The sequence below is a fragment of the Cuculus canorus genome, chromosome 13, assembly GCF_017976375.1.
Source record: "Cuculus canorus isolate bCucCan1 chromosome 13, bCucCan1.pri, whole genome shotgun sequence".
Classification (NCBI taxonomy): domain Eukaryota; kingdom Metazoa; phylum Chordata; class Aves; order Cuculiformes; family Cuculidae; genus Cuculus; species Cuculus canorus.
The window spans coordinates 8,773,337-8,799,393 of NC_071413.1; the positions used below are offsets into that span (position 1 = coordinate 8,773,337).

The window sequence follows — 26,057 nt, forward strand, 5'->3', positions numbered from 1 at the left end:
GGGCAGAGGGGCATACTATTGCAGAATTTTGACCTGAGCAACAGAAGAGTTATTACTATTAGACCAAGAAATTTCTACCAAGGAAAGCTGAATGGTCTGTAGTGAGCTGTTTGCCCAGCATTAGCTTAGCCACAGGCCTTCCAACAGAAAGTCAATACTACCAAAGTACGTTAACATTTAATGGTAAATCTGAATCCAAACAACCATGGACTTAGAACTACCGCTCAGCGTTGTGACGTGGACTCCAAACATTGATGAAAACATGACTTGCTTCCCCTTTATGGCATTTTTGTTTAGCAGACTACAAATGCTCCCGAATTAGAGGTATGTTTGAACTATATACCTGAACAAACACCACAGGGTTTGCCCACTTCTGGTTGCATCAGCTTTACCCAAGGCAGGAACGGAAAAAAAGGATAACCGTTCCTGCCCTGCTCTATGTAATTAAAATCCACAAATACTACCACGTCACTGTATGACACTGCTGCTGCACAGCACAGAATCGTAACGATGACCAAGGAAAAGTCCTGCTCCCTCTAACCCATACGTCACGCTCCCTCCAGCTGAGGACAGCTTTGCATTACACACCTATCTTCCCCTAACAGCAGAGGATTAACAACACAACAGGCCGGCCATGAAGCAGAACCAGTCACCCGCACTGAACTATGCACGGCTTTGTCTCTCAGCTTTTAGTTTCTTAGCATGTTTTTTAATAAACTCAACTCTCACTAAACACAGCTGAACAAATGGTATAAATGAACTTACTGTTGATACTGGCTGTCTTCCTTCTCTTTGCTTCAACTAAGTGTTACTACTACAGCATTAACCCAATCTTATGGCACTACCACGTTTGCAACTATGGAGAAAAACCTGGCTTAAAAGAAAAACAACCAGAGCAGAATGAGTAGGAAGGGTTAAGCATCAAGAATGTAATAGCTCCATTTTCCTACCTACTTCTTCCCAGGTAACATTTACAGATGAATGCTTAATAGAAAGATCGTTTATCAATCACATTGACAAAGGAACATGTTAAATGCAAAGCATCTTAAAATAAGGTACAGCAGCATCGACATTAACCTATGAAAAAGACCTAAGTGATCAGCCAGCTTCAACTGGAAGTTATCAAGACATTTTAGGGAAGTATTATGATTGGAAAGGAATTATAAAGCTTGCATAATAAAGTAACCTCTGCCTTCTTCTCTAGCCTTCATCCTGCTGAGAAAGACCTTTATTTCTGAAAAACACAGAATTTAAAAATATGCATCTTTGAATTCCAAATCAGTCTCCCTTCTTGTTTCCTTTCAACACATTACCAGCTCTTACTGGAAATTAATAAAACAGAAACGAAAACCAAATTCCACACTACAAAACACTGTAGCAGATTATTTCCAAATACTCCTATATTTGGGAAGATTTTGGATCACTAAACCCTACTCAAAAGTTCAGAGAACAACCAAGGAATATGCTTGGCTGCTCTAGATTGAAGTTCAGACTCTTAACCTCAAATCCTGTTCTCTGCCAAATAACAAAAATCAGACTGGGATCCAAAGTAACAATAGAAAGTTTCAGATTGACCCACATCCTAACACCTCTGCAGCCAGTTCTACTAAGTTTCTGCCCATATTTCTCTCCAAGTACAGACCAAAGACTTTCCTGTACATTCAGGGCCATTCCTGTAATGCAAGGATTAGGTATGAATAAAGAGCGTCATATTTTCAAAGGTGCAACTGCCTACAAGCGTACCTTGTGCATCAGAGTATTACAAGCACAGTCACAAACACCAGTGCCAGACAAACCACACCTCCGAAATTCCTGTCTCCAATTTTCTTTTTTATCTCATCTAAGCATGCTGTCTCCACACGCCCAGTTACAAGGAAGATATACGTAGTCATCTCTCCCTCTATTATTTTATTTTTAATAATATTTTCATAAATATTTTCAGTTACTATCCAGTATATCATTCATTTGGGAGGTTATTACACGGAGCTGGAAACACAATGTTCCAGCGTGCTTCTGTGACCCCTGCAAGAGGCAGGGACGCAGCAGTAATGCCTCAATGGCAGCAGATGTACTGTAGATGTCACTGAATTCTAATAGCACTTCTTAAAACACTGCCTGCACACATAATCCTGGCAGTAATCTAGCGTTAGACTAAATATATTGTTGTCAGTCCAGAAGTATTCTACTAGCCTCTAAATACAACTAGAGATGCACTCAGTATTCAACAGCACTGCAGAGAGCAGCCTTTGGGATGAATACAAGGTCTTAGTACTTTCAAGAATGAGCTGTTATCATGAAACACCAAATCAGTTATTTCAGTGACTGCACTAGGCTTTACTTTTGAACAAAGTGAGACATAACTGTGTGCTTCAGTAACTAAGAGCAGCTTGAGCAAGTCATTAGGAAACTTTTCATGGCTTTCATGTAGCAGTCCAGGTCCTGCACACACATTTTGAGACAAGCAACCAGTGGTTGCAAGAACCTTCATCAGTAAAAAACTGAGATTCAACCCCTAAACTTGTCATCTACTCCTCATACTACCATGAATAGAACAAATAGCTAGCGAACTGCAAATTACAACTCAATGCAAAACTCACTGAATGAGGATTTGAAGACGTCAGACTAGACAATCACAACGTTTCTTCTCAGGCATTAAAAACTACGGTCCTTGACTAATGCTGCGTGCATTCTGTTTTCCTAGCAGGAAAAAACAATACTAGGACAAAGAATGGCAACTGTATTGTCTGTCCAGAGCACTAAGTACCATAGGCCTTCAACACTGCCAGGATAAATACACCGAGCTATTGACAAGTGCGTTATGAGAGCTGCCCATCAGCCTTACCAGACACAAAAGCATAAAGTCATGTCAGACCATTAAAATGTTGGATGAGAAGAGCTGAAGATGACACTTTTACTGCCAAAAAAAAAATGTGTTTAAAGTGTGCACACACACAAAAATACATTTCACTAGTCACTGCAGGACAAATGCTACCCTTTACTTTGTTTCTCCTCTTCACAGCACTCAAACCTGTTTCCAGCATCCTGATCCAGATCACAGTTGCTGAAGGTCTAAGGGAAAACAGGAAACTCACAGCGACTGAAGCTTTATGGAATTTATTTTTTCCCTAACAATCTATATGACACAGTTGCTCTCCACAAGACCTAATCAAAATGCCTTTGAAGCTACATTTCTACAGGAATCTTGGGTGCAAGTTGTCAGACCACTATCAGCTATTACTTCAGCCACTACCAAAGTCAGATACAGGCGATCGGCCACTTCTACACCATTATACTCAAAGTTTGGATCCCTTGAGATCTTAGTCATCTCATGAACCATTTTAATCAATTAATAAAGTTCTTTAAGATACACTGACATTATCTGGAAACAGAAATCAGCAGTCCAACTACCAGCATAGCTTCAAAAAGGCTGAGACTGAGCCAGGCTAAGGATGGAGATCACTCGGGTGATGCTCTGTGACTAATCAGACTGACACTTCTGTCTTGAGCTGTAGCCAATTCTAATGCTTTCCATAAGTAAAGCATCAAAGATGTGAATTCAGACTACAGAAAGAATTCTAAAGGCTAAAAGACACCCACCTGAGTTATGTAAATACAAAAGTAGAGTAAATCTAGTAAAGCCACATGCAACTATGTCATGGAAAATAAATAGTACACACTCCCGCATCTTCCTTTTTCTCCTGAATGGTCCCAAATGCTCTAAGGGTATCATTTAAACCATATACAAAACCTGAGATTGTTATAAGATTACATGAGTCTTCATTTCTCCAGTTCCCATGAGCCATCCAATCAAGACCAGGAAAATCCGTCCCCCAGTGAATCAGACACTAAAATCTCAAATCAGGTGTCCTGGTTCTATACTATGTTCCACTCCTGGCATCTCATCCTGTTGCCAGAACCAAGCCCAGATGGATCACTACCAAGAAAATAGACATTCATGTGGCAAAAGCTGCACTTCTGATGTAGCTTGCTCAGCTGTCCAGGCTCACACACATCCTGTGAACATCTAGGGCTACTCAGGTACAGATGCCTCCATGCTCATGTTTTGATCCTAACAGAAAAAAAATCTTACAGAATGCAGGGTCCTGGAGATTTGAAATCAAGTGGATTTTAGCAGAATTTAAACCAGGGTTTACAGAACTGGCAAACAGCAGCGATCTCTCACAGTGTAAACAGGATCCCTGCCCTCCCCTTAGAACCTAGGTTCACTGGAGGGTCTGAGACAAAACTAACTCCATGCTAAACAAGTCTATACTTTATAAAATCATTAGAAATAGCCTACAAATTATTACAGTTTTTTCTTATAAGTTTTTCTGTGTGTTGTTTCTTTTTTTAATATTAATTAGTGCTGTATAACGAATGCACTGGAGACTCAAAGCCAGTGGCAATCATAGCTGAGGACACATAGTCGTTCTGCCGCTCTCACCAAGATTCTGCAGTTCACAAAATACAAAGCCTTACCAAGTGAACCTGTCAGTTTATACAAGTCTCTTCTTTCACTACATTTATCTGAAACAAAATTTAGAGATGACCAGAAATGGTAAAAGCAGAGACTGAAAAAAAGTGCAAAATCTCCTATCAAATAAAAAAATTGCCATGTTGTTCTTCTTTTCTAGCAACGTACATCTCCAGCAAATGGAAGAGTACATTTGCAAATCCAGTGGGACTGATGAGAAATTGAGCCTTCTCCGATGCCGGCAAGAATTCATCAAAAATATGCAACAATATCTCTCCTAATAGAAGGAGGTAAGCTACAACAATTTTCTATAGCCACTGTTCAAATATAAGCCTTAAATTCCTGAACACTGAAAAACTGAAACCTCTGATCTGGAAACATAATGGCAGGTCTTTCGTGCTCTCATTCTACAATGAATAACTTTATAACTTCTGCATAACTCACATTCACAGAAACTGAAGAGTAAAATCACCATATGCTGACAAGGAGCAGAACTGAAAATAGTCCCTTGCTAGATGCTTTAATCCTCTTCTGTTAAAACACTGTGTATGTATTATGCTAAATAACAAATTATGTGTCTGTAGAATCAGGTTCCCTTTTCAATTATGAGCTAATTATGAGTACTGCAAAACAGAAAACCCGAGTCATCTTTCCTGCTCCATTCAACTTCTTTATAAATTATTCTCAAAGAGCAAATGAGACTTCTCATTCCAGTTGTACTCCAACGTGATCAAGACTTACTCCTTCCAGCTGAGAACCTGTAGCACACTTTCATTTTAAAGACTATTAGAAATAAAAGGATGCCAATATTTTATCTGGCAGTCAAGGAAGCCTTTGAAATTTGATGTCTACAATGTCAAAAGACAAGTAACTACAGATCTTAATTCGTGCAGATGAACAGCTTTTAAAAATCAGCAAGAATTTCAGCAACACCCAGTCAGGATCTGGGCTCTCTGAATATATCCTAGTTAGCGCTTCCACTTCTAACCAGAATACGCCTGTACACAAGGGTGTGAGTTGGAGATAGTGACCTTAAACACACAAGAGAGGAGTTTAGCACCTACTCTCTACATGCTTAAAAAGAATAAGAGAAAAAAGCACAGCATACTTTTCAGATTTCACTGTACAGTTTTGGACAGTCTTTCTGAATGCTCACTTCTTCATCTCAGGTTTGCTGTGCTTGGCAGTCTCTTTCGTGCCTTTTGCAACACTGTGCACACACAAATGACCTGTGGTTTCATGCTTTGCTTCCCAATTAAAACTAACACTTAAACAGTAGCTTTATTTTTGTTAAATAAAAAATTTTTTTTCCCGAATTCTGAAATCTATTTCTGTTTTCAACATCAGGGAAGAACAATTCCTTACAACAGGCACTAATCATTCTCAGGAGTAGTATTTTGTCTTCACCACTTTGGTTCACTAACTCTCACTCATGTTATTCCTCAACTTTGTGCTGTGTTCAACAAAAGCAATGACAGCAGGTAGCATAATGTTGATTTTCAGACAGTAAGCTCTGATGACACATAGATTTCAGTTTTGAGACTAAAGTGGTAAGAAAAAAGCTTAGGTGAAGAACACAACACAAAAAGAACCACTTATGCTTGTGTTGAAGGGAAAAAAAAGTAGTCACGGAATTTCCACATGTGGTTGCAATTCATCTCCCTCAGAGGGCAAGGTGGATTTTTTTCATTACCCACTTAATATCAGATGAAGCCTGTATGGTTGACAACCTGGTTCAGGACAAGAGGTCCCTCATGTTTTCTTCTAGGGTGTAACAGCAGCTGGCTGTGTGCATTCAGCTTCTGACTGCCTTGTCGAGCCACCAGCAAGGCTCTGGCTGCCAGGTACCACTGCATGTCAGAGCAGGGACAGCCTCAGTGACACGCAGATGCTTCGTCCAACGCTCAGCCCCAGAGGCAAGTCTTGTAAAAGTTACACACCCACCAAGTCTCCACACTCTACAAATGTCGTCTCCCACACCAACAAAGCAGCCATGGGTGGAGGGTGACTTTGTATTTACTGCTCTGTATCGGCGGTGTGATGCGCGACTTTTGAAGACGTTGCTTTGCAGTGACGCGGTCTGCCTTCCCACTGAAGATTATGAAACCACTTTCAACCAAAGAGCTTCCTCCCTCACACGGCCTTCCCACACCAGCACGGGGAGAGCCGAGCCCTGCAGCTAGCAGTCCCTAATTGCTTCAGCAGAAGCTAAAGACGTCAGCAACTGGACCTTCTGCTCTTTAATTCCCTGAGAAAGCACAGAAAAATCCACAGAGAGCAAAGCCTCCGATTTCAGGTTTGGTGTTAAAGTGCCTGATCTTTGGCCAGCCATGCAAATAAGATAAAGGCTGACCTTGCACACAGCAAGCTGTGCTGCCTGACCGGGGCTCAGCAAGGGTTACTCCAGCAAGCACAAAGCCGTTGAATGTACTGAGAGTGCTACTGTCATCTCACAAACACCTGCAGCCGAACACAGCCCAGGGCGAGAGATAGACCTTTTAAACAACCACACCTGAAAAATCACAAGCGTGACAACGGAGAGGAGTCCATCAGCTGCTAAGCCTGACCAGCACGTTATTGCATTTCTGGCAGCTTTGCCTCAGCTTCCACCAATCTATCCTGCTGATTTTAACAGGTTGTTCCGACCTTTAAGGCTCCTGGGGGTTTTTAGGTTTCATATGCCTTCCTTCAGGCCATGCCTTAGGCTGTATCACAGGTTACCCATAGACTTTCTTGTTTAGTTCATTTTGAAATGTCTCAGACACAGAATCTGCCTTCTCTCTTCAGAGAGATATTTTTATTCTCAGCCAAAGGAAAGAGAGTATGTCAAATACAAAAAATAAACAACCTAAACCCATTTGCTGTCACAGACAGATAGCCACTTTGTCTTTATTTTGTACAAAATAGTGAAAAAGGCACAGCCCTAAACTTGAAAAATCTGTCAATATAAAATCACTTCATCAGTAAGATGCCTGATCACAAGTAGCACGCAACAGCTGAGCCTAGTTTGTTTTCTTAAACTGCCTAAATTAACTTGACAAAAGCAAGGACAGCACCACTCATAATGTGGTATCGTACAAGCTCACACTCTGTCCCACTTTTACAAAGCAACTGCCCAGCCTATAAGTTCCACATCCTACAGGCACAGCTGACTCTCAGCTTCTCAACTAATATAATCCATTTACTAGCAAAGAGAACATTTCCTTAGAAAAAGTTACAAAAGCTGCTGGGATCAGCTCTCCCTAAGAGAGCAGCACACTGTGGGAGCACAGCCTGGTTACTAAGGGACAGATTCCAGCAACATCCTGAACACAGGGCACCCAGCTTATCCCCCTCTCCCCCCACATACTACTACTGCTAATGTTCCTGTAGGCCACTTACTACCTCATGCCAGCAAAGAGAACCTGGTTTTGACCAAGCAGACAATAGACCTAAGTGCCAATGTTAATAGTTGACTTAATTCAACAGCAACCAGTCCACAAATAGTACTGGTGTCAGCTTTCGATGAAGCACAGGCTATTAACACATCGATGGACCACAGACGACACACCAACGACAACTTGCACCGCAGCACTGACCACGGGTGCTTCACACAGCAAGAGCACAAAGGATGTTTCACTCTGCGTTACATAAAGTGGTGGGGAAATTAGGGAGAAAAGTACCCCCTGGGACAGAGGACTGCATTCGCATTCCTGCTCTTGATCTGAAAGCTCATTACCAACACAACACTAGGGCTTTGGAAAGTGACAGCTGGCTATCAACCGACAGAAGGAAAGCAACGTCATTCAGCCTCAAAATCTTTTTGTCTATCCCACTTAATTTCTTTGTGCTGAGATCTTGGAACACAGCAAATACAAAGCCACCACCTATTTGTCTCTGTAGCAAAAAGACTAGTAACAACCACTATCTATCACAACTGCTCTTGACATGGACCGTCACTGATGAGCAAAGTCAGAACGAAGGCCAAAGGAAAAACTGGGTCAGAAGTGTCGAAGCACCTCTGACCTTGCATGCTGTCCTCAGTGAGCAATGGATGGGATGTGTAGTAGTGGGAGACTGCACTGTTGATACTCCAACTCTGTAGATAAACAGAAAGATTTGATTCTGGAAGCAGATAAACATCTTTCATCAGGACTAAAACTGCTACATTTCAGAGCAATGTGCAACTGCCACTGATCCCTATCAGAAAGTCCCCTTTTGATTTCAAATTCAGAAAAAGATCAGCTTACACACTGTAGAATAGAGTTGCACTCTCCACTTAAGACAAGCAAAGCCTTGGCTAACCAATGTGGGATTATTTACCCACATCACATATCTGTGTGCCAGTGAAACCACTATTTCAGCAGCTGTTTTCTTAAAAAAAAAGGCATCAGAAAGAAGCTACTGCTGCAGAAAACTAAATGCAACATGACTCTCTTTGCTCCCCTACCATCCCACTGCCAACTCTAGAGAAAATGGGAGGTGTCACAGGCATCAAAGGAAATAGAAAACCCAAAAGAAAATACACACCTAGCAGCAATCTCCAGAACCACAAACTGCAACAAAACCTGAGATGCTTAGAAGGAAATTACATATGGCATTCATTCAGTTAGAAGTAATGCAAGACAAACCTAGAAAAAGATGGGTATGCAGTTACATAGCATGTAGTGCAAGGGTATACAAGTAGCCAGTAATGGTGAGCACTTGTGCAAAGAATAAGTGCCCCTTAATAGAATAAGTCTGCTGGGGTTAAAAAGACCTTGCTTCCCTGTGGGGTTTAGTCACTGTCAGGCTGGATATTCGTTTTGCTTCTCTGTGCCCCAGGTTCCCCACCTTCTAACAGGAAGGAATTTTCATTGCAAGGCACTTGGAGATCCACAGATGAAAGGCACGGCTGTAGAACTAGGTCAGACAATGCTGATGTCTACAATTATCTCTGCAATTTACGTGGCTGGGAAGTGTAATTAAAATTCTAGATCACTTTTCTCAAACGTTCAAAATAAGACAAGGTGGTTTTGATTCTAAAATCTAAGGCATACATTTGCGCTTTGATTTGTATAGCTTTATAACTTTTTTTTAAGTAAATGCTACTGTTTAGAAGAAACAGAAGACAAAACTAGGGATTAACTAGCAGCTGCGTCATTTCCTATGATCTATCTATTACTTTACCAAAAGCTTTAAAAAAAAAAAACAAAACACACATACACACCCCCCAACACAAACTTCCTGTACTCTAACCACCAAATGAGCAAGCACAGTTACACTTCAAGAGATCCTCCGAGTAGCTGTACTACTGCACAAGCCACTGCCTACAACACTCAAAACCCAAACCCCAAGTTACTGTTTTCTTCCAGCGGTACCTCACCATAAATCTAAAATTATGGATGCATGTACCAGTGAGACTGGGCCAAATGCATTCTCTTGAAAGATGCATGCAAGCTGTTGGTTTTACAGTGGCATGCACTGATAATGCAACATACATATTTGTTCCTTTCTCTTCTTAAAGAGCCAAATCCCACAGGCTTCCCCGATTTCAATTACTAGTAGACACAGCTCAAAAACCACCATCATAGTTGGCAGCAGCTGGCATCTATTCAAAGAGTGTCTGTGGAGAAGCCCAGAAATATTGGCACGGGATCTCTTAGAGGTGGTCTCACCACAAGGGCAGAGCACTGCAAGGAAACATTTTTCCAGCCCTCTGCCCTCACTACACACAGATGATATCACTCGGCAAGGCTGCCTGCAAAACGCCTTCACCAGCAGTAATTCCAGCTGTAGGAACATACCAGTCACTCATAACCAAAATTATCAGGCTCCATCTCCAACACAGCAGCCAACACTGCCTTTGAAGTGGAAACCAAAGCCCAGGGCTTTTTCTCTGTGTGAGGAGGGTACAGATAAACAGAAGCAGCCTTGGCTCCTGGCTGAGGGGACAGGAGAGAGCGAAGCAATGCTTGGCTGGGGAAGTCTGCTCTACTTGCATACCTTTGCATGGAGTATGTTTACAAAGGGCTCTGGTTTCTTGCTGGAGATGTGGAGGGCTGGCAGCTTCTGGTCTGGAACTGCCCAAGAAATGCAGCCACTTGCAAAGGCAACTGTTGCTTCACCCATGCTTCTGGGGAAAAGACAGTTCCCCTCATCTGTTTTTCCTTCCTAGATCCCCAAATTGCAGAAGGACAAGACATAACTGGAGCATAGACTGACTTTAGTATCTTTCTTTTTCTAAAGCTTGTCTTAGCACCGGCCATACGGTACAAGCTATGTTTATCTAGACAACAATTTAAAACACAAAGAAAGTAAGTAAATCTCAGTGAGTCCTCCCAGAAGTTACTCATTTCAGTGGGCTGAGTTTTCGAAGCGGGGGGGGGGGGTGAGGGGTAGGCGTGATGGACACACAAAACCCACCTCAAAAACACATTCACCCAAAGCTCTTTTTCTCGTCTGTTATACAGACAAATCCATAGGTAAAGACATTTCACAGGCCAGCAATACAGTGAAAATGTAGGAAAACGGACACAAATAACTGCATAATCTTTCCTGCTGCCCAAAGGGTTAATGCTAGTTTGGATGATCTCCAATGACATCAAAATTATAGGGTCAAAATGAAAAGGCTATGCAGAAGTCTCTGTCGGAGTCCTAAATGCTAAGGTTTTTTTTCCCCTCTACCTCAAATATGTCAGCTGTTACTGGAATGTATTGGTTAAATGGCAGCCGAAGAGCATTTAAGTAAAAAGAAGCAACGTAACCACAAGGGAATTTATTTTATGATTTGCAATGAGGTGCAAATCCTGCCAACCACTTTAAACTATCAGAGCAAACCTAATTTCCCGTCACAGGAAGGACAGAGACTACATAAATCCAGACAAAACACAAAAAAGTTTGTCTCACTTCTGATCCACAAGAACTTCCCTGGGAGGAACTCTGATGAGTTGTGGTACCACCTCTGCTTTTTTTACAGGAAAACTCAGGCACAAAACAGTCATCTCTTCTTACACAGCAAATTCATAAGAAGGCTGAAAGGATTCTTTGCCCACAGGTGCCCAAGATGCTGCAAGAACTTTTCCCAAAACTTTTTCCCCAAAACTTTTCCCCCAAAAGCCCAGATGTCTGGTACCATTTGGGACACAGCAGGATCCAGTGACCTCTGCAGAAGGGCTCAGGTCTACTGCAGGTTGCCGCATCTGCCAGCCTGTGTATGTCCTAGATATCTTTAAATATATAAATGGCCTCTCAGTCAAGTACAGGTAACAATCACATCCTTTATAACTACTGTTCCACAAAAGGTTACATAATTGTAAGACTGCACTTCCCTCTTTTCTCCTCCCTGTTTCAATAGCATTAAACTCTAAAGAACATTAAACTAAAATGAAGGTGGTAGAACAAGGCTTCCCTCAAGGGGCTGGCACTGGGGAAGTGAAAAATAACCTGTTAGAGATGCAGTTGTGTACCCCAGCTGCACAAACTACCCTTGAAATCCTCCTTTTATACATTTGGCATCTGTCAGAGAACAAAATAGGGAAAATAAAAAGCAGAGGTTTTGAAGGACAGAGCACTCTCCCAACGCTGTTTATGGCCTGCCTCTCATTAAAATGTTTATTGGTATTGATATATTTAGAAGGGCTTTAAATGCAAATGCGCCCTTCCCTACACCGATCTTTCATGGAGTCCGCTGGTTACATCTGTTAGTATTTATAAGAGAAACAACAACAAAAAATCTGCAGCTCTTGCAAACATGGGTAACCAACACATTATCGTGTGTGTGGCTGTGGTGCACTTACACATTCCTTGTGGAGGAGATGAAAAGGCACTAGGCTGCAATCTGAAAGCGACATGCGAGACCAGCTACTCCAAAGGGCTCAAACATCAAGAAGTCTCCGCTATCCCAAGAGAGCTCAGCAGCTTCCCTGTGTGTGCTGGAGCCTGCGGTTCAGCTCACTGTGGCTTCGTCCCAGGAGTCAGCAGGCAATAAAGGTGGTACTGTGCTTCATACACAGCCAAACCAGTGTTCTCTCTTAATGCCTCCTGACTCAGGGCAAAGCGAGGGACATACTGATTTGCTGCCATTTACACTAGTGACTGGCTAACCCAGACAGAGGCACAGCATCAGTATGTTATCAGGGAAATCTGCAGCAACGTTGCTGTCTCACCTTGATTAATCCTTAAGAGAGCTATCTCACGTCATAAATATTCTTTTAATTGAAGAAAAAGGGTACATCAAAAAGGGCTTCCTGCATTCATGCAAATCCTCAAAGCCAAGCCTGCAATCCAAGACTCCTGCCTCTGCTAGACCTTTACTTGTGTACCAAAAAGACAAGTCTGAAAAGCAAAACTACAGAACTGGGAATGATCAGCATCTAAGCCCACAGCAAGGAAGCACCTCTGACCATCCCCATGTGCATCTGAACTAGCAGATTCAAGGGTGCACACCACAAGGGTGGCGTGCTTCCCCACTATCCAATTCTGATCTACAAAGATCGACCACCAATAGGCTTACACAGAGAAATCTTTTTATCTGAGAAATTAAAGTAAAAACACAGAGGGCAGAGACCTCTCCTCCACCCAAAGTCAGGAAGCCTGAGCCAGAAAGGCAGAGCTGGGCCTGCAAGCAGAACCGAAAAGCAGATCTCCCATGCCACTGCTGGTTGCTCAGGAACACGGGAATCATTCATAAACATGACTGTTCCAACAAAGGGCCTCAAAAGTGTGGTCACTGTATATTTACGCAGTTCCTTTGTCTACTGTAGCTAACATGGTATGCTTGCTTCAGTTTTTAAAAGTACAAAGTACCCACAGGCAGGAGCACCACAGCAAAGATATATTAAATAAATAAATAGAACCTAAAGAAAGTCTCGCCAAGAAAGTCTTCACCACGTCACCTACAAGAATAGGCACCACAGTGTGCGTGGAGCAGAGGTCCACAGGTCAATAGCCAAATCCCACTGATCATCCTAAGAAATCACCTCTTCCCTCAGAAAAGATTTGGGCCTGAAACATGGGCGATACAGTTTTACATCTAGCTCTACATTTCTGGGATGCTTGTATCATGAATCAGTGTTGTCCTAAGAGGTCAGCATCAAGAGGAGAGAAATCATCTGATGCTCAGCTCTACCCATAAGTCCACAAGGGCAGAGAGACCTACCCCAGGACACAGAGACATATATAAGGATTCCTATCTGCACGCATCTGCTGCCTCTAACAAAAATGGATTGCTGCGTGATTGGAAATGGTTGCATACCTGGTCCCAAAGCTATTCTGTAAATGCATAGCACGGGTGTTGCCTCCTGCCCAACTGGTTGTAAAAGTTGTTGATTGGAGATTATTTCTGTTGTCGCTATCAGCCTCCAGCAAAATGTCAACTAAGTTTTCTGTGTGAAAGATAAATGGGTTCAAATTCCTTGTGTCAAAAATCCCAGTGGGAACTGCAAGGCTTTGATGAAGAACTATCAAATGAACAATGAGTGTGACACAGCCAGGTTAGACATCTCAGGACATCAGATTTCTAGGCCTGCAATTAACCAAAACTTCATCACGACTTACAAGCTAACTTGGTCAGAAAAACTCCCGCTAGCCTGTAAAAAAAGAAAATAGGAACGAAAGGCAAGTAGAGCATGTATGCGTGTGAAGAATAAAGGAAAAACCTCAGGGGAAACAGCAAGTTAAACTGATTACCCTGGTCATGTAATCTTCTAAAAAAAAAAAATTAAAAACTCAATCAGAAAGCAGAAAGGCTCATTTGTACTTAATGCACAGAGCTGTGTTCCACTCTCTGATCTATCGAATACTTGAGATATGACCAAGTTTGTTGCAACCAGACATTTTTGGAATTTCCCAATAATTCTTGGTGACTAGACACTCGTGCTCACTTCAGCCAACGGGACCCAGCCATCTAGGATCCAGATTCCCAAAAACCCCATCACAATTAGTTTTAGCAGCAGATATGTAGCTCCTTCAAAACTGGCTCACAGGTATCTTAATGCAGTTACCCTAAGCTGGACTCACCCAACCAGCGAGCTGCTTTCAGAGCTTATCTTACAGCCTATCAGTTTCCCCTCAATTAAACCAGGCCATTAAAACATAACTGTAAAAGGGGCTATTCATTAAAGTTTTGTCACATCCTTGGATGAAAATGCCCAAAGCAGATGGGAAGAGTTACAAGATTTGCACTCACAACTGAACCAAAAATGAACGTAAACAATTATGGTATATTCGCAGGCAGCATGGGAGATTCCCCCTCCTCCCATCTCCCTTCATGCTCTGGTGCTCCTTTTTCAGAGGATGGCAGCTGTTAGCAAAACAATGAAGGAAGCGAGAGTACAAGAATATTTACACCAAGAACGTAAGATTAGATCTCAGCAAGCAATTTTCTTTCCTACTTACACAGGCCAAGTATTCATGCATATATACACAGACATGCACAAAGGATTCTGGAAGGATAGAGGATCTTCAGAGCACAGTTTCCATCCTTACAATCACAAAAGCACAGATTACTCTTGGCCAAATACTGTTAGAAATTACCATATGTTCGAGTTCTATTTGTAATTGTTATATATATACTAAACAGTAAAATGATTATGATCTCCACCCAACTCCTGTGTTGGTAACAGACATCATAATAAAGACCACACATCCCAGGTGTGTGCAAAATACCGGAACATTCTTCCCAAATTTATTTCAAATATAATTCCCCTAGAGTCAATGTTCAGAAGTGGATAAAGGTTAGTGGAGATGGTATAAATATGGACATTGTTTTTAATCATAAGTGTACTTTGCAAAGTATAATTCACAAAAATCACCACTGGTGATACATGAAAGAGATGTGAAAAATTAAAGATTTATTTTTGTAAAATACACCTCACACCAATTTGTTGTACTTCAAAGGACTGAATTCAGTATGTTCCCAACTATCTTAAAAGCACTTCTTTCTCCTGCAGCAAAAGTACTTTCCTATCACAGTTGCTGGAAAACACGCCTACTCCTAAAATGCTAACACTTTCTCTTAATGACTGACAAAAATTACAACCATCAAATTTCCTGACAAACTTGAGCAAATGATGTCTCCAGCAACCATAGAGAATACCCTGCATTTCCACCCATGCTCTTCAATCTTCTCTGCTCTTTGCTTGGTACTTTGCACATCATTCACATGAGTATTAGCAGCAGTCAAACATAATCCATAAGCTAGGACAGCAAGTACCGTTCCCCAAAAAAATCCTAACTTGTGGTTCATGTGCAAACTTTCTGCAGATCCAAGAACCTCCCTTAACAAGGGCAGATCCAGAGCGCAACGGCCGAATTCATCTTCACCTGCCCTGGACTGGTTAATGGTGTGTGATGCGAAGAGCAGAGAAGGACAAAGGGACTGGACTGAAAGCAATGCAGAGTGGTATTTTGAATGCAATTGATGGAGGAGTGTAATAGTACATGAGTTTGCTGGGAGATCCATTACGCAGGTTGTGACCTTCATCAGCCCAGACTTTTATCAAAAGCCATTTTATGCGAATGTCAGAATGCCACACCACATTGCAGCATTCACATCAGGTCCGTTCTCTTTGCCTCTCTCTGTCTCAAAAACTGAGAACGTCACACAGTGCTGAACAGATTGTGAATACATCTATAGTCCAGCAGATACCGAAGTACGTAAAACAAATTTTCTGCTCTTATTTCAAGGGAAAGGTTCCACAAAGTTCCCAGAATATGAATCAGACGTGTTAGCATGTCAAGAACACCTGAGAAGCTTGCCTATGTGCCTAGATAGGGTCAAAACCACAGTGAAATACTCCCTGCCCAAGCATATCTTTGCTAGTACACTGAGGCCTCGAGTGGTCCTTCAGAAGCCGATTTGTCTATCTGCAGTAATTAACAACTCTTCTGTGCTTCTTTGGTTTTCCACTCATCAGAGAGCCCTACCCAGCAAGGCAGCAGTTCCTGGCAGCCGACGCTGGCACTGGAAGCAGAAAATACAGATGCCAATTTCTCAGCTGAGTGAAATATGGTGAAAGTAAAGCCAGATAAATCGAGCTGTCTTTCTCTGAATGTGCCTGTGTGAGGTCTCTTCCCACCACTCTACTGCCACCAGGCAAACTATTTCACCTTAGCAGAGCACTTTTAGAAAATAACTAACACCACTTCTCTGTGGACTAAACTTTACAATCACCACGTACACTGGTCTAAGGGGAGATCCACTTCTTTCATGTGACTGCAGATACTTATACTGTCTGATCAAGAATATGGGCCGATTTGAGACTCAAATTCCGTAACTATCTGCAGTTCCACAACAGACAGTTGTGGAAAATCAACAAGAAAAAAATCTCCCTTCTCAACATGCTTCGACTGGCCAACCATTTACCTATTGAAGGTAAAAACTTGCAAAACCTTGTGTGGTACATGGCACCAGGCTTGGAAAGGCAATACAGGATGCATCTTAGCAAGTCAGTAAGCTCAAATATTATATTATTTGTGTCAGACTTGCATATTAGTGAAACTTTGCTGGTCAAAGTGTAGGTAGTCTCAGTAGAGTATGCAATAATGAATGACTGGTTTCCAAATAATGAGCGATGGAAAGCAACTCCTCCTGCTGAAGTTAGTTCTGTAAGAGTCAGCACCGCTCCAGAAACTGGAAGTATATTCCTCTTTTGAAAAAGAAACAGAGCTAGTTAGCAGTGTCTGGCAATACCATTGGTTAAGAAAATCGGAGACTTTAAAACCAAAATTTTAGCTTCTTAGCTAAAAGGCTATTACAACATGCCAGCTGGTCTTAGATATCGTGTAGAGTATTTCAGGTTGAATCAACAACTGGCACTATGATTTGTAGCTACACAGGCCATCAGAATCTGCTTTCCCCCTCTGCAGTCCAGAGAGGAATGCTTAACCTGACATGAGCTCGGGGAGATGTTCCCTGGGATACAAGGTCATCGACCCACCTTTACATTTTACTTTCATAACTCAAGGCTTGACAAAACAGCAATCCTGAAAGCTGATCTGACATCAACAAGTTAATCCTCTCTAATTGCAGCGTTGCCTCCAAAATTTAATATATTACATGATGAAAAGGAAAAAAACCTGCTCACACGCACACAGACTGCACCACACCTTCCCCAGCAGTATGGTGCCGGGAGGAGACCTGCACTTTAATGAACCTGGCGTTTCAGCACGCAAGCGGCGAGTCATGCATTTCTGGAGCATGCTGGAAGGTGGCCTGCCAGTTCCACATCTTTCATTGTTATTTGGATCCTTTGGCAAAAGGCTGAAGAAGTGACAGCACAGAGCAGAATCCCCTGCTTTAGTTCTAAAAATTCCCAATACTGAAACCATAGCTATCACAGAACTCTAGTTAATCTATAATCTCTACAGGAACAGCATGGTAGGAACATATACCTATACTGAAGTTCATGACGTCGAATTTGTCCTAACAGAGCCAGAACTGGGTGGATACTAGGTAGCACAAGCCCTACCCTTGCCAAAAAGCTTAGCACTGAAATTCACTGGGATGATCAAATCAGTTTTATTTTTCAAGAGAAAGTAGCGCTAGGAAAATTAATGTGGTAGTGCCACTTCAACAGCTACGTGAGCCAGCACAACATAAAATAAACTTCTGCCTGAGAAGCCAACCTTAAAGTTCTTTATTTAACCAGTGAAAATAGACTATTTCTCTTGGTCAGAGTCATAATCTAACACTCTCTGCTTTCCTGCATCCCATTTCTGCTTTACCATCGCTCCCTCAACTGAGCTAGTTCAACCATTTGCAGGCCTGGAAGGTAAATGGGATCAGGGAACGGATCCAGGACAAAAATAACCCCGCCTCTTTTTTTCCAGCCCTGATGAATTTCTTGACCTCACTCACCAGGCTGCCTGTAAACAGCTGGACCACCCAAGCAAAGGATGGCGTTAGGGGTGGGAATGACCGGACAGGAGGCCTGAGGAGCTTCAGCCAGCACTTACACTGAGACAACTTTTCAGCTTTTGTCAGTGCAGCGATGGCTTTTTCCACCAGCTCAGAAACACCTCGTTCCTATCACAGCACCCTCCTCTAGAGACAAGGAGACCCCCTACAATCACACATTTCATTTTCCAAAACTTGATTCTGCTTTACATTTAAACTCATTTCTTTACACAAATTTGTACTGCAGAGGATTCATTTCGATCTATAGTCCAGTACTTTTTAATAAAGCACTTGATTTTCAAGCATTTTTTTTTTCTTCACAAGACATACGCAACTGGATAGCCAAGAAAGGGCTGAAGGACTGTGACCTGCAGCATCCATCCTTGCACTGTGTTAAGAATGACATGGAGTATTTTCCCCTGAGGAGAGATTTAGAGAAGGATGAATAGCCAAATACACATACACTGGATTTCTCCATGTGCAGGACTAGATATTCAAAACTGCTAAGCAGCTACCAACAGGATTTTGTCTTCTTTAAAGAATCCCAATTCAAAGACTGGGAAGAAATGCAAACACACCAAGCTCAGATACATGCAAAAGAACAGACAGGAATTAGCATTAGGGGATCCCATGTCATTCAGCACTGTCAGTCTGCTAGTTCTAACACTCGAAAGCTTTGCTTAGGTAAACGATGAAAAACAAGTCAAAGCCAAAACCAGAGCAGTCCATACAACATGTGGAAAAGTAGTTGTTTTCTTCTATGGCTGTGAAAGAGTTCTATCCTTTCCAAGCCCAACAACAGCTGATGTTGGACCTGTGCTGCTCAAGAACTAAAGATTAGTAAACTTCGTATCCAAGTATCACTGGGTTAATCAACACAGTTCAAACCTGGAGGAGGGCAGTGAGATGCAAGAGCCCTGCTTCAAACTGCTGTTGGAGCAGGTTATTGCTGAAGTAAGAATTCCAGCAAAATCAAAGTTCATATCTGCCCACTTTTTAGAGACAGCACTGCTCTGGCTCCCACCAGTCAGGTACCTGAGTACAAAACAGACACACTATCTGGTATTTCACAAAGACCATTCAGACACTGTTTCAAGAGTAGCAAAGAAAACTGCTCTCCCTTGCTGCCGATGCTTATCTCTGTCCAAACCAAAAACACAGTGTTAAATTTAACTGTTGTGCGAAAGCATATTTTAGCATTCAAACAGGAAATTGGAATACAAGTGTTTTTTGAGGTATTCAAACTCTTTGAACAGAGAGCAGTTCTCAACCTCTAGTACCCCAAGTAACACTTTCATTTAAAGTTGAGTGTTCTCAGATACACAGACATGCTCCTCTATTCACAACTGCACAGCCAGCTTTAAAAAGTCCTAAAACAAAGCACATCCAGCAGTAGTTTCCATTCAAAATACCTTTTGTAATCCAAATTTAGACAGCAGTACACATGGGGTTTCCAAATATGGATGGTGAACTGGAGGCCAAATTTAAAAGACAGCATTCTGAAGCATTCTTCATTGGCATCTTCCAAGGGCTCCACTCAACTGAAAAACTGGGCATTTGTATAACACAGTAACTGCAGACTTTGGCCAAGAAGATTACCAGCATTAGGTATGCTTGAACCATGAGCTAGGATACTTTCTGCCGTTCTGTACTAGCACATCCAAGCACATTCGGTTTCAAAAGGCTCTGCACTTGTATTTGTATAAAAGTCTTTCTATTATTTAACAAAGAACCTTGAATGCATATACACAACTGTTGCCTGCCGACCTACAATGAACTTGTAGACATGTTGATTTTATCTGTTTAACAGATTAGGTTTGCACTGACAGATGGACAATGCTACTGTTAAATTAATTAAAAATGAATACCATTAATGTTGCATGAGCATGAAACAAATTACCTTTGAGGTAAGACACTTCTAAGCAGCAGAGACAGGAAAGCAGTTTGTTTGAAAATAATAGCTCCTAGTACCTTTAAAGATATTTACTTCAAAGTTTTCCTTTTCCTTCTGTTTTTCCTTTGAAAATAGTTTTACTAGCATTTTACTCCTGTATTATCTATTTCATTTGTGTTAGCTAACTCCTAGCGTACCTACTCAAAGTTATAGAACATAATGGCAAACCAAATAATTCAAATGTCCCTTTCATAGACTATAATGTACTGGTCAAGACTTAGAGAACTATTAAAATACATCAAATCACTCTATTTTCTACTATTAGCCTTCTGTTAGCAAAAAAATCAAATTAGTATCTCCTTCAGTTCCTCTTAACTGGCATTCTAACAAAGCTCATAGATCACTTCTTATTCTCATTCTCTTTGCATTTTTTGAGGCAGAAGATTTAGGTTTCTGGGTAACATGCAGCTGGGTAAATTTTTCTGACATCACTACCCACACAATTTTGTGAGTGCGCCCACTGAACTATTGTCTGCAAGCAAGTTTTCAAAATTACTAGCCAGGGTAAGAATTCTGCATGCCAAGAAGTCAAGCTGAGCTACTCATTTCTTAGTATCCACAACTTGATTAGCTGCAAATACCACACCAGCAGCAAACCAGTGCTTCAGTTTCTGCTGGCACATAACTCAATAAACTCATTTTAGTGTTTGGATTTAAAACAAGTAAACTCTCTACTTCCTAAATTAGACACTGACACTTAGAAGTATCTTTCCAAAAGAGAGATAAACGGGAGCAAGGGGGAGATCAAGAGTATTTTAAGATCTGTTATTTTAAATTGGAAATGTAAGATCAATTGCTACCTACACTGCAAGCCTACAACGTAAAGAAACTAAAGAGTAAAACTTCCCTCTGGTCATGGTTGGACAAATCAAACCAAAGAAATGAGGACTCAAGTTATTTAAAAGGATGTTCTTCTTGACTTCAGTGGCAGCACTCATATACATAAACTTCAGTCACGTGTATAAAGGGCTGTCAGAGGGCACAATTTGCACACATTTTACTGTTTATGGTGATCACAATAAACCGACAATGGATGCAGAGTTCAGTGTACTTTTGGCCCCAGCTATAAAATTAGTTCAAATATAATGTTTTGAGGTCAAAGTGGTGAAAGACCTTGTCATTACTGGAAGGCAGAGAATAACAAGCACTACAGGGGCAATAGTATGGAGTGTAGCCGTTTTGATAGTTCAATCCTCATAAAACTTTGTGTCTCCGGGTGTTTTGCAATTAATTTCAATGGCAGGCACAAGTGACAGACTGCCATGTTTTGGCATCACCTGAATATCTACAACACAACTAACTTTTTATAGGTCTACATATTATTCCAGTATTCTGTTTCTGCTCAAAATGGCCCAATTTCAGCACATTACTCAGCATAGTATTTAATTAAATACACTTACAATTACTCACACGTTTATTTAAACTGTCTTTTCATGCAATTACTTTGCCCTAAGGTTTTGTAAAACCCGTCTTTTACATTTCTTCTGTGAGGGCAAGGAAGGGGGAGGAAAAGAGACAGCTCTCAGCTCAGTTTCTGGAATATTTCTCTCCCCAACTACAGCTCTTCATTCACTTTCTTTGGCTTACACTGCTGCATCCCCACCTTTTAGACGCAGTTCCAGAGCACGAGCAGCTCTTGGCTCAGCTGTTCACCTACACAGCCCAAGGCAAAATGTTGATATTCTCTCCATGGATAAGCTCCACTGGTAATATTGTACAGGGAGGGTACCCAAAACTTTTGTCACGTAGGCTCTTCCTCTGGCCTCTTCAGCTGCTGAACTGCTTATGAACTTTGCTGTATTTGACTTGCGCCACACTTTGAAAAAGTAAGAAAGAAGCTGTTAAACAATCCCTATAGACATCAAAGAGCCATCCGGCATCCCTACTGAACACAGATTACCAAGGCCTGTTTGCACTCCAGTTGTCAGAGAGACTAGTGACTTGGTTTCAAAGGTGAACTTGAACAACAGATACGAGCAGGTGAAAGGCGTCACGATGAGGTCACCACCCTGTTTCACCCCACAACAGCCCCTAACACACTGCAATACAGCTCACATCCTTCAGTTACGTCTGGACCGAGTCTGGCATCCAAGAAGCCGTGATATTTGAACCTCCATCACGAGTTTGTTCTTTGGCCTCTGATCTAAGTCCTTTAGCAAGAATATTGATAGTTGCTGTGGCACCACTGTTATCTGACATCTTGTGTGAATATTTAGATGGCACAAATACTTGGGGAAAGATTCACCAAGGGACAGAGGTGATTCAAGGTGCATGGCCTGCCCACAAAATGCACACAGCACCAGTGCAAGACTCTGTCATAGCACAATCCCCTCTCACCAAAATGTGCCTGTGGGCAGAAGAGGCATTCCTAGAGAGAACAAAACCTGCATCAGATGTGACCTGAGGTGCACAGATGCAAACTACTATGCTGGTAGTTCTCCTGCAAAATCAGTTAATTCACTTACACCCTTGATGCTTTTAACATCCTCCAGGTAGTTACAGAGAGAGAGAGTATAAATAAAAAGGAAAAAAATCAAAAAGATCTAATTCAGTTGTCAAAAGTAACAACCAACTTTGCTGGATTCTGAGAAGCACTAGAAGCCAGACAGGCGGTATCAATGCCAGTAGAGATCAATACTCCCACGAAACAGTGTTATGCTATGCCTAGAAAGCAGAGGGAGCAGTAATAGATATCTAGCACAAAACCACCCAGCTCTCTTCAAGAATAGCTGTGAGAGCAGTAGCAATGATTGTACCACACGTACAAGTAATTACTGTCAGGACTCCAACTGGATCAAAAGTTTGGCGACTGTTTTACTAGCAGAAGAATTTCCAAGTTAAAACTGAGTTTTGTGTTATGAGCCAGTAGCTGCCTGTAATTCTCCTTTCTCCTTCCTGTACTTATCTAAGGATTTTTTGTGTGTTTGTTTCTTGTTCTTATTCTGCAGGAGAACTTTGATTCACCCACGAAATTTTAATTCAGAGGTACAAGCAATACCATTTTCACTGCAAACAATTCCATTTTTCATTTTCAAACTATTCTGTGGCTACCTTTTCGTGCTCCAAATAAATATAAATAAAATAAGATAAAAAGAAGAGCGAATGAACATGCAATCTAGGTTTCCCTCTCTCAGACTCTGAGGAAAACAACACAAGCAAGTCCTGCACAGCTGTAAGGTCAGAGTTTTCAGGTGAAAACACGAAGATTCAGGTTCAAGCTTTGTTCTCTCCAATTTCCTGTTCTTTATAAGAAGATTTTACTAGAGCACAAATGAGATCATGCAGTAGGAGCTAATTAACTGCACTTCCTCACTGCTGCTTACCTTGCAATAACTTACCTATGCAGAAACGTCCTCAGAGAAGAGACTCGAAACTCAGTTGCTCTCAGTCCACAAGAGTACCCTGACCAAAGTAAATACTCTTTTCTAAATCATACCTTTCTCAGCATACACTGCCAGAATTGCCTCCCATTACTCCCGTGCAGAGAGGGAACTTAAGAAAGCTCTTCCAATGAGCTCAAATGTCCAACCCACCCTCCTCCTCCAGTTCTGTTCATCAATGTACCTCAAGTGTAGCATCTAAGAATAGGGACACTGATGTCTCCAGTAATACTTTTCCAGCCTGCAGCAACTCGTGGCTACTCGGAAGGGAAAGAAAGAACTAGATCAGTTTGACTACGAAATCCCTTGAACTAGATTAAAATAAAAATAATATCTAAACAAATAAGTTGGCAATAAAAATCAAGGTCCAAAAAGTAAGTTTCCAGGTTTAAGCAGACTTCTATTATACTCCAGTTGTAATGCACTTATTCCTCCTCACACAGTAAAACCACCTTCAAGACCAGAACTAAAATAATGCTGGCACAACCTGGAAATTGTGTACCATGCAGTCAAAGGAACAGGTCACAGCTGTTGAAAGATTTTAGACAGCACATGAAAAGTGACCATTTGCTTTAATATTTCTTCTCCCAGCATGGAGCTTCCTGTTTGGAGTGACAGGTTCCAAATAATATGAAAATACTGATCAAGAGATGCTGGTTTTAATACAAATTTTTATCAATTTCTGCCTTTTTTTTTTTTTTTTAATTGCCTTTCCTCCTTGAAAGCTAACTTAGGAACAGCTGACTACATTATTACATCTCACATTAGCACCAATTTTGAACGCACAGACAAGACAAGTTCTGTGGAATAAAAATAAATAATGCTACAGTTCCACCTGTAAAGACTTTTCTCAATCATATTTGCAAGCTCAAACTGTAACTCAAGTTTCATCTTCACCTTGTAATGCTAGTAACTCATCAACCACTTCCTGCTGAGCCAGCCTCTGCTCAGCCAGCTCCTCCACACGGCTCCTGATGTCTCACACCGCAGTCACTCCTTTTTCCAAAGTACTACAACAGGAGTACACTCATTCAAGCGCCTGTTGCACTGAAGACAAGTGCACTGCAAGACGTTGGATGATTAATACTTTTACAATCTACTGTGCAAAGAGTTAAAGATTAATACTGTTTTACAGGGAAAGAAACTAAGGTGGAAAGAGAAAATAAATGCCATTCTGAAGAATACGTACAGGGTCAGTTGCAGATCAGAAATTCCTAGTCTATCACTCACTAAACAAAGTTATTATCACAAGACATGTGAGCATTACTTACATCCTCAGAAATCAACTGCAAGTGATCAAAAGTAAACTCCTAATCAAAGGTTTCATGTTCAAGCAGAATTGATAACTGATTAACCTAAAGTGAATTAATTAGGTGAACAGAGTCAGTGCCTATTTTTTGAGGAACCATGACTAATTCTTCTTACGCACTGACGACTTGATACAACATTGTCTTCCCTCATGCATCATACCCCATTCCTGGTTCACCTAAAACTAAATCAAGCAGGAAAATAGGGAACATGTCTGTCTGTTATAGATCCTTCAGTACCTGAGGAGCATGAGCTGGAGTTCAAAGCAGCTTGAAGGCTGGAGTTTTTCAGGACCAAATTCCACTCTTCGTAAGCATTACTTATACAAAAGGCTAATTTAACAGGAAAACACACTGCTCAGGATTTGGATGGCAGAGGGACAATTCTGAGATGGTAGGGATAGGGGCCCAGGCAATGTTGTTTGTTTGTTTTTCAACCTCTTGCCAAGTTCCCAGGCAGGTCAGTATCAATATGAATCATATTCTGAGATGTCAGGTAAAACCTGGTTAGTAATCAATACAATACAGGAATACAATATGCTTTAAAAGGATTTAGCAGTCTTGTGTTTACCCCTCACACAAAAAAATCAGTCTCTTTTCATTTCACAGGCTGGCTTACTAACTATAACTATAGCGATGTAAGTTGGTGCTGCTTTTCCAGTAAAAAAAAGAAATAATCTTAATTACCTTCTTTTCTGATCAGAGAATTACCACAGAAGTTGAAACACTTGATCATTTATGTGGCACAAACAACTTTATCCAAGAACACGAATCTTTCTAGAAGGAAACACCCAACCTCAAAACAGAAGTAGAAAAAATGCAATGTCAGCATCATATTGTTTCCTGAACTGTTCTATATTAGGTAATACATTATTTCCAAGTAGGATACACCTAAACTGTGTAATTACCACATCAGCTCACCTAAAAATGGGAAGACGCCCACCTAAGGTCTATTGCTGTCCTAGGATGAAGGGAAGAAATGGGCAAGCATATTCTTCCAACAGCACTATCATCTTCAAGGTTTTTTTCATGTCTTTCCATAAATATAACACCTGAAGCAAACAATGAGCATTCAGAACAGACC

The 26,057-nt window shown here is 41.3% G+C and overlaps 1 protein-coding gene across 3 annotated transcripts in view; it reads right to left on the minus strand.

The window, feature by feature from the left end:
* Positions 1 to 26,057, minus strand: part of CMIP (c-Maf inducing protein) — a 132,234-nt gene that overhangs the window by 73,343 nt on the left and 32,834 nt on the right. The window contains exon 1 of one of the 3 annotated variants that reach the window (XM_054078675.1): positions 23,820 to 23,879. The exons of the other annotated variants lie outside the window; for them this stretch is intronic. Within the exon in view, the coding sequence (XP_053934650.1) occupies positions 23,820 to 23,864 (45 nt within the window). The 5' untranslated portion in view covers positions 23,865 to 23,879. Of the gene's footprint in view, positions 1 to 23,819; positions 23,880 to 26,057 lie in introns of those variants that run through there. 3 annotated transcript variants of the gene reach the window in all.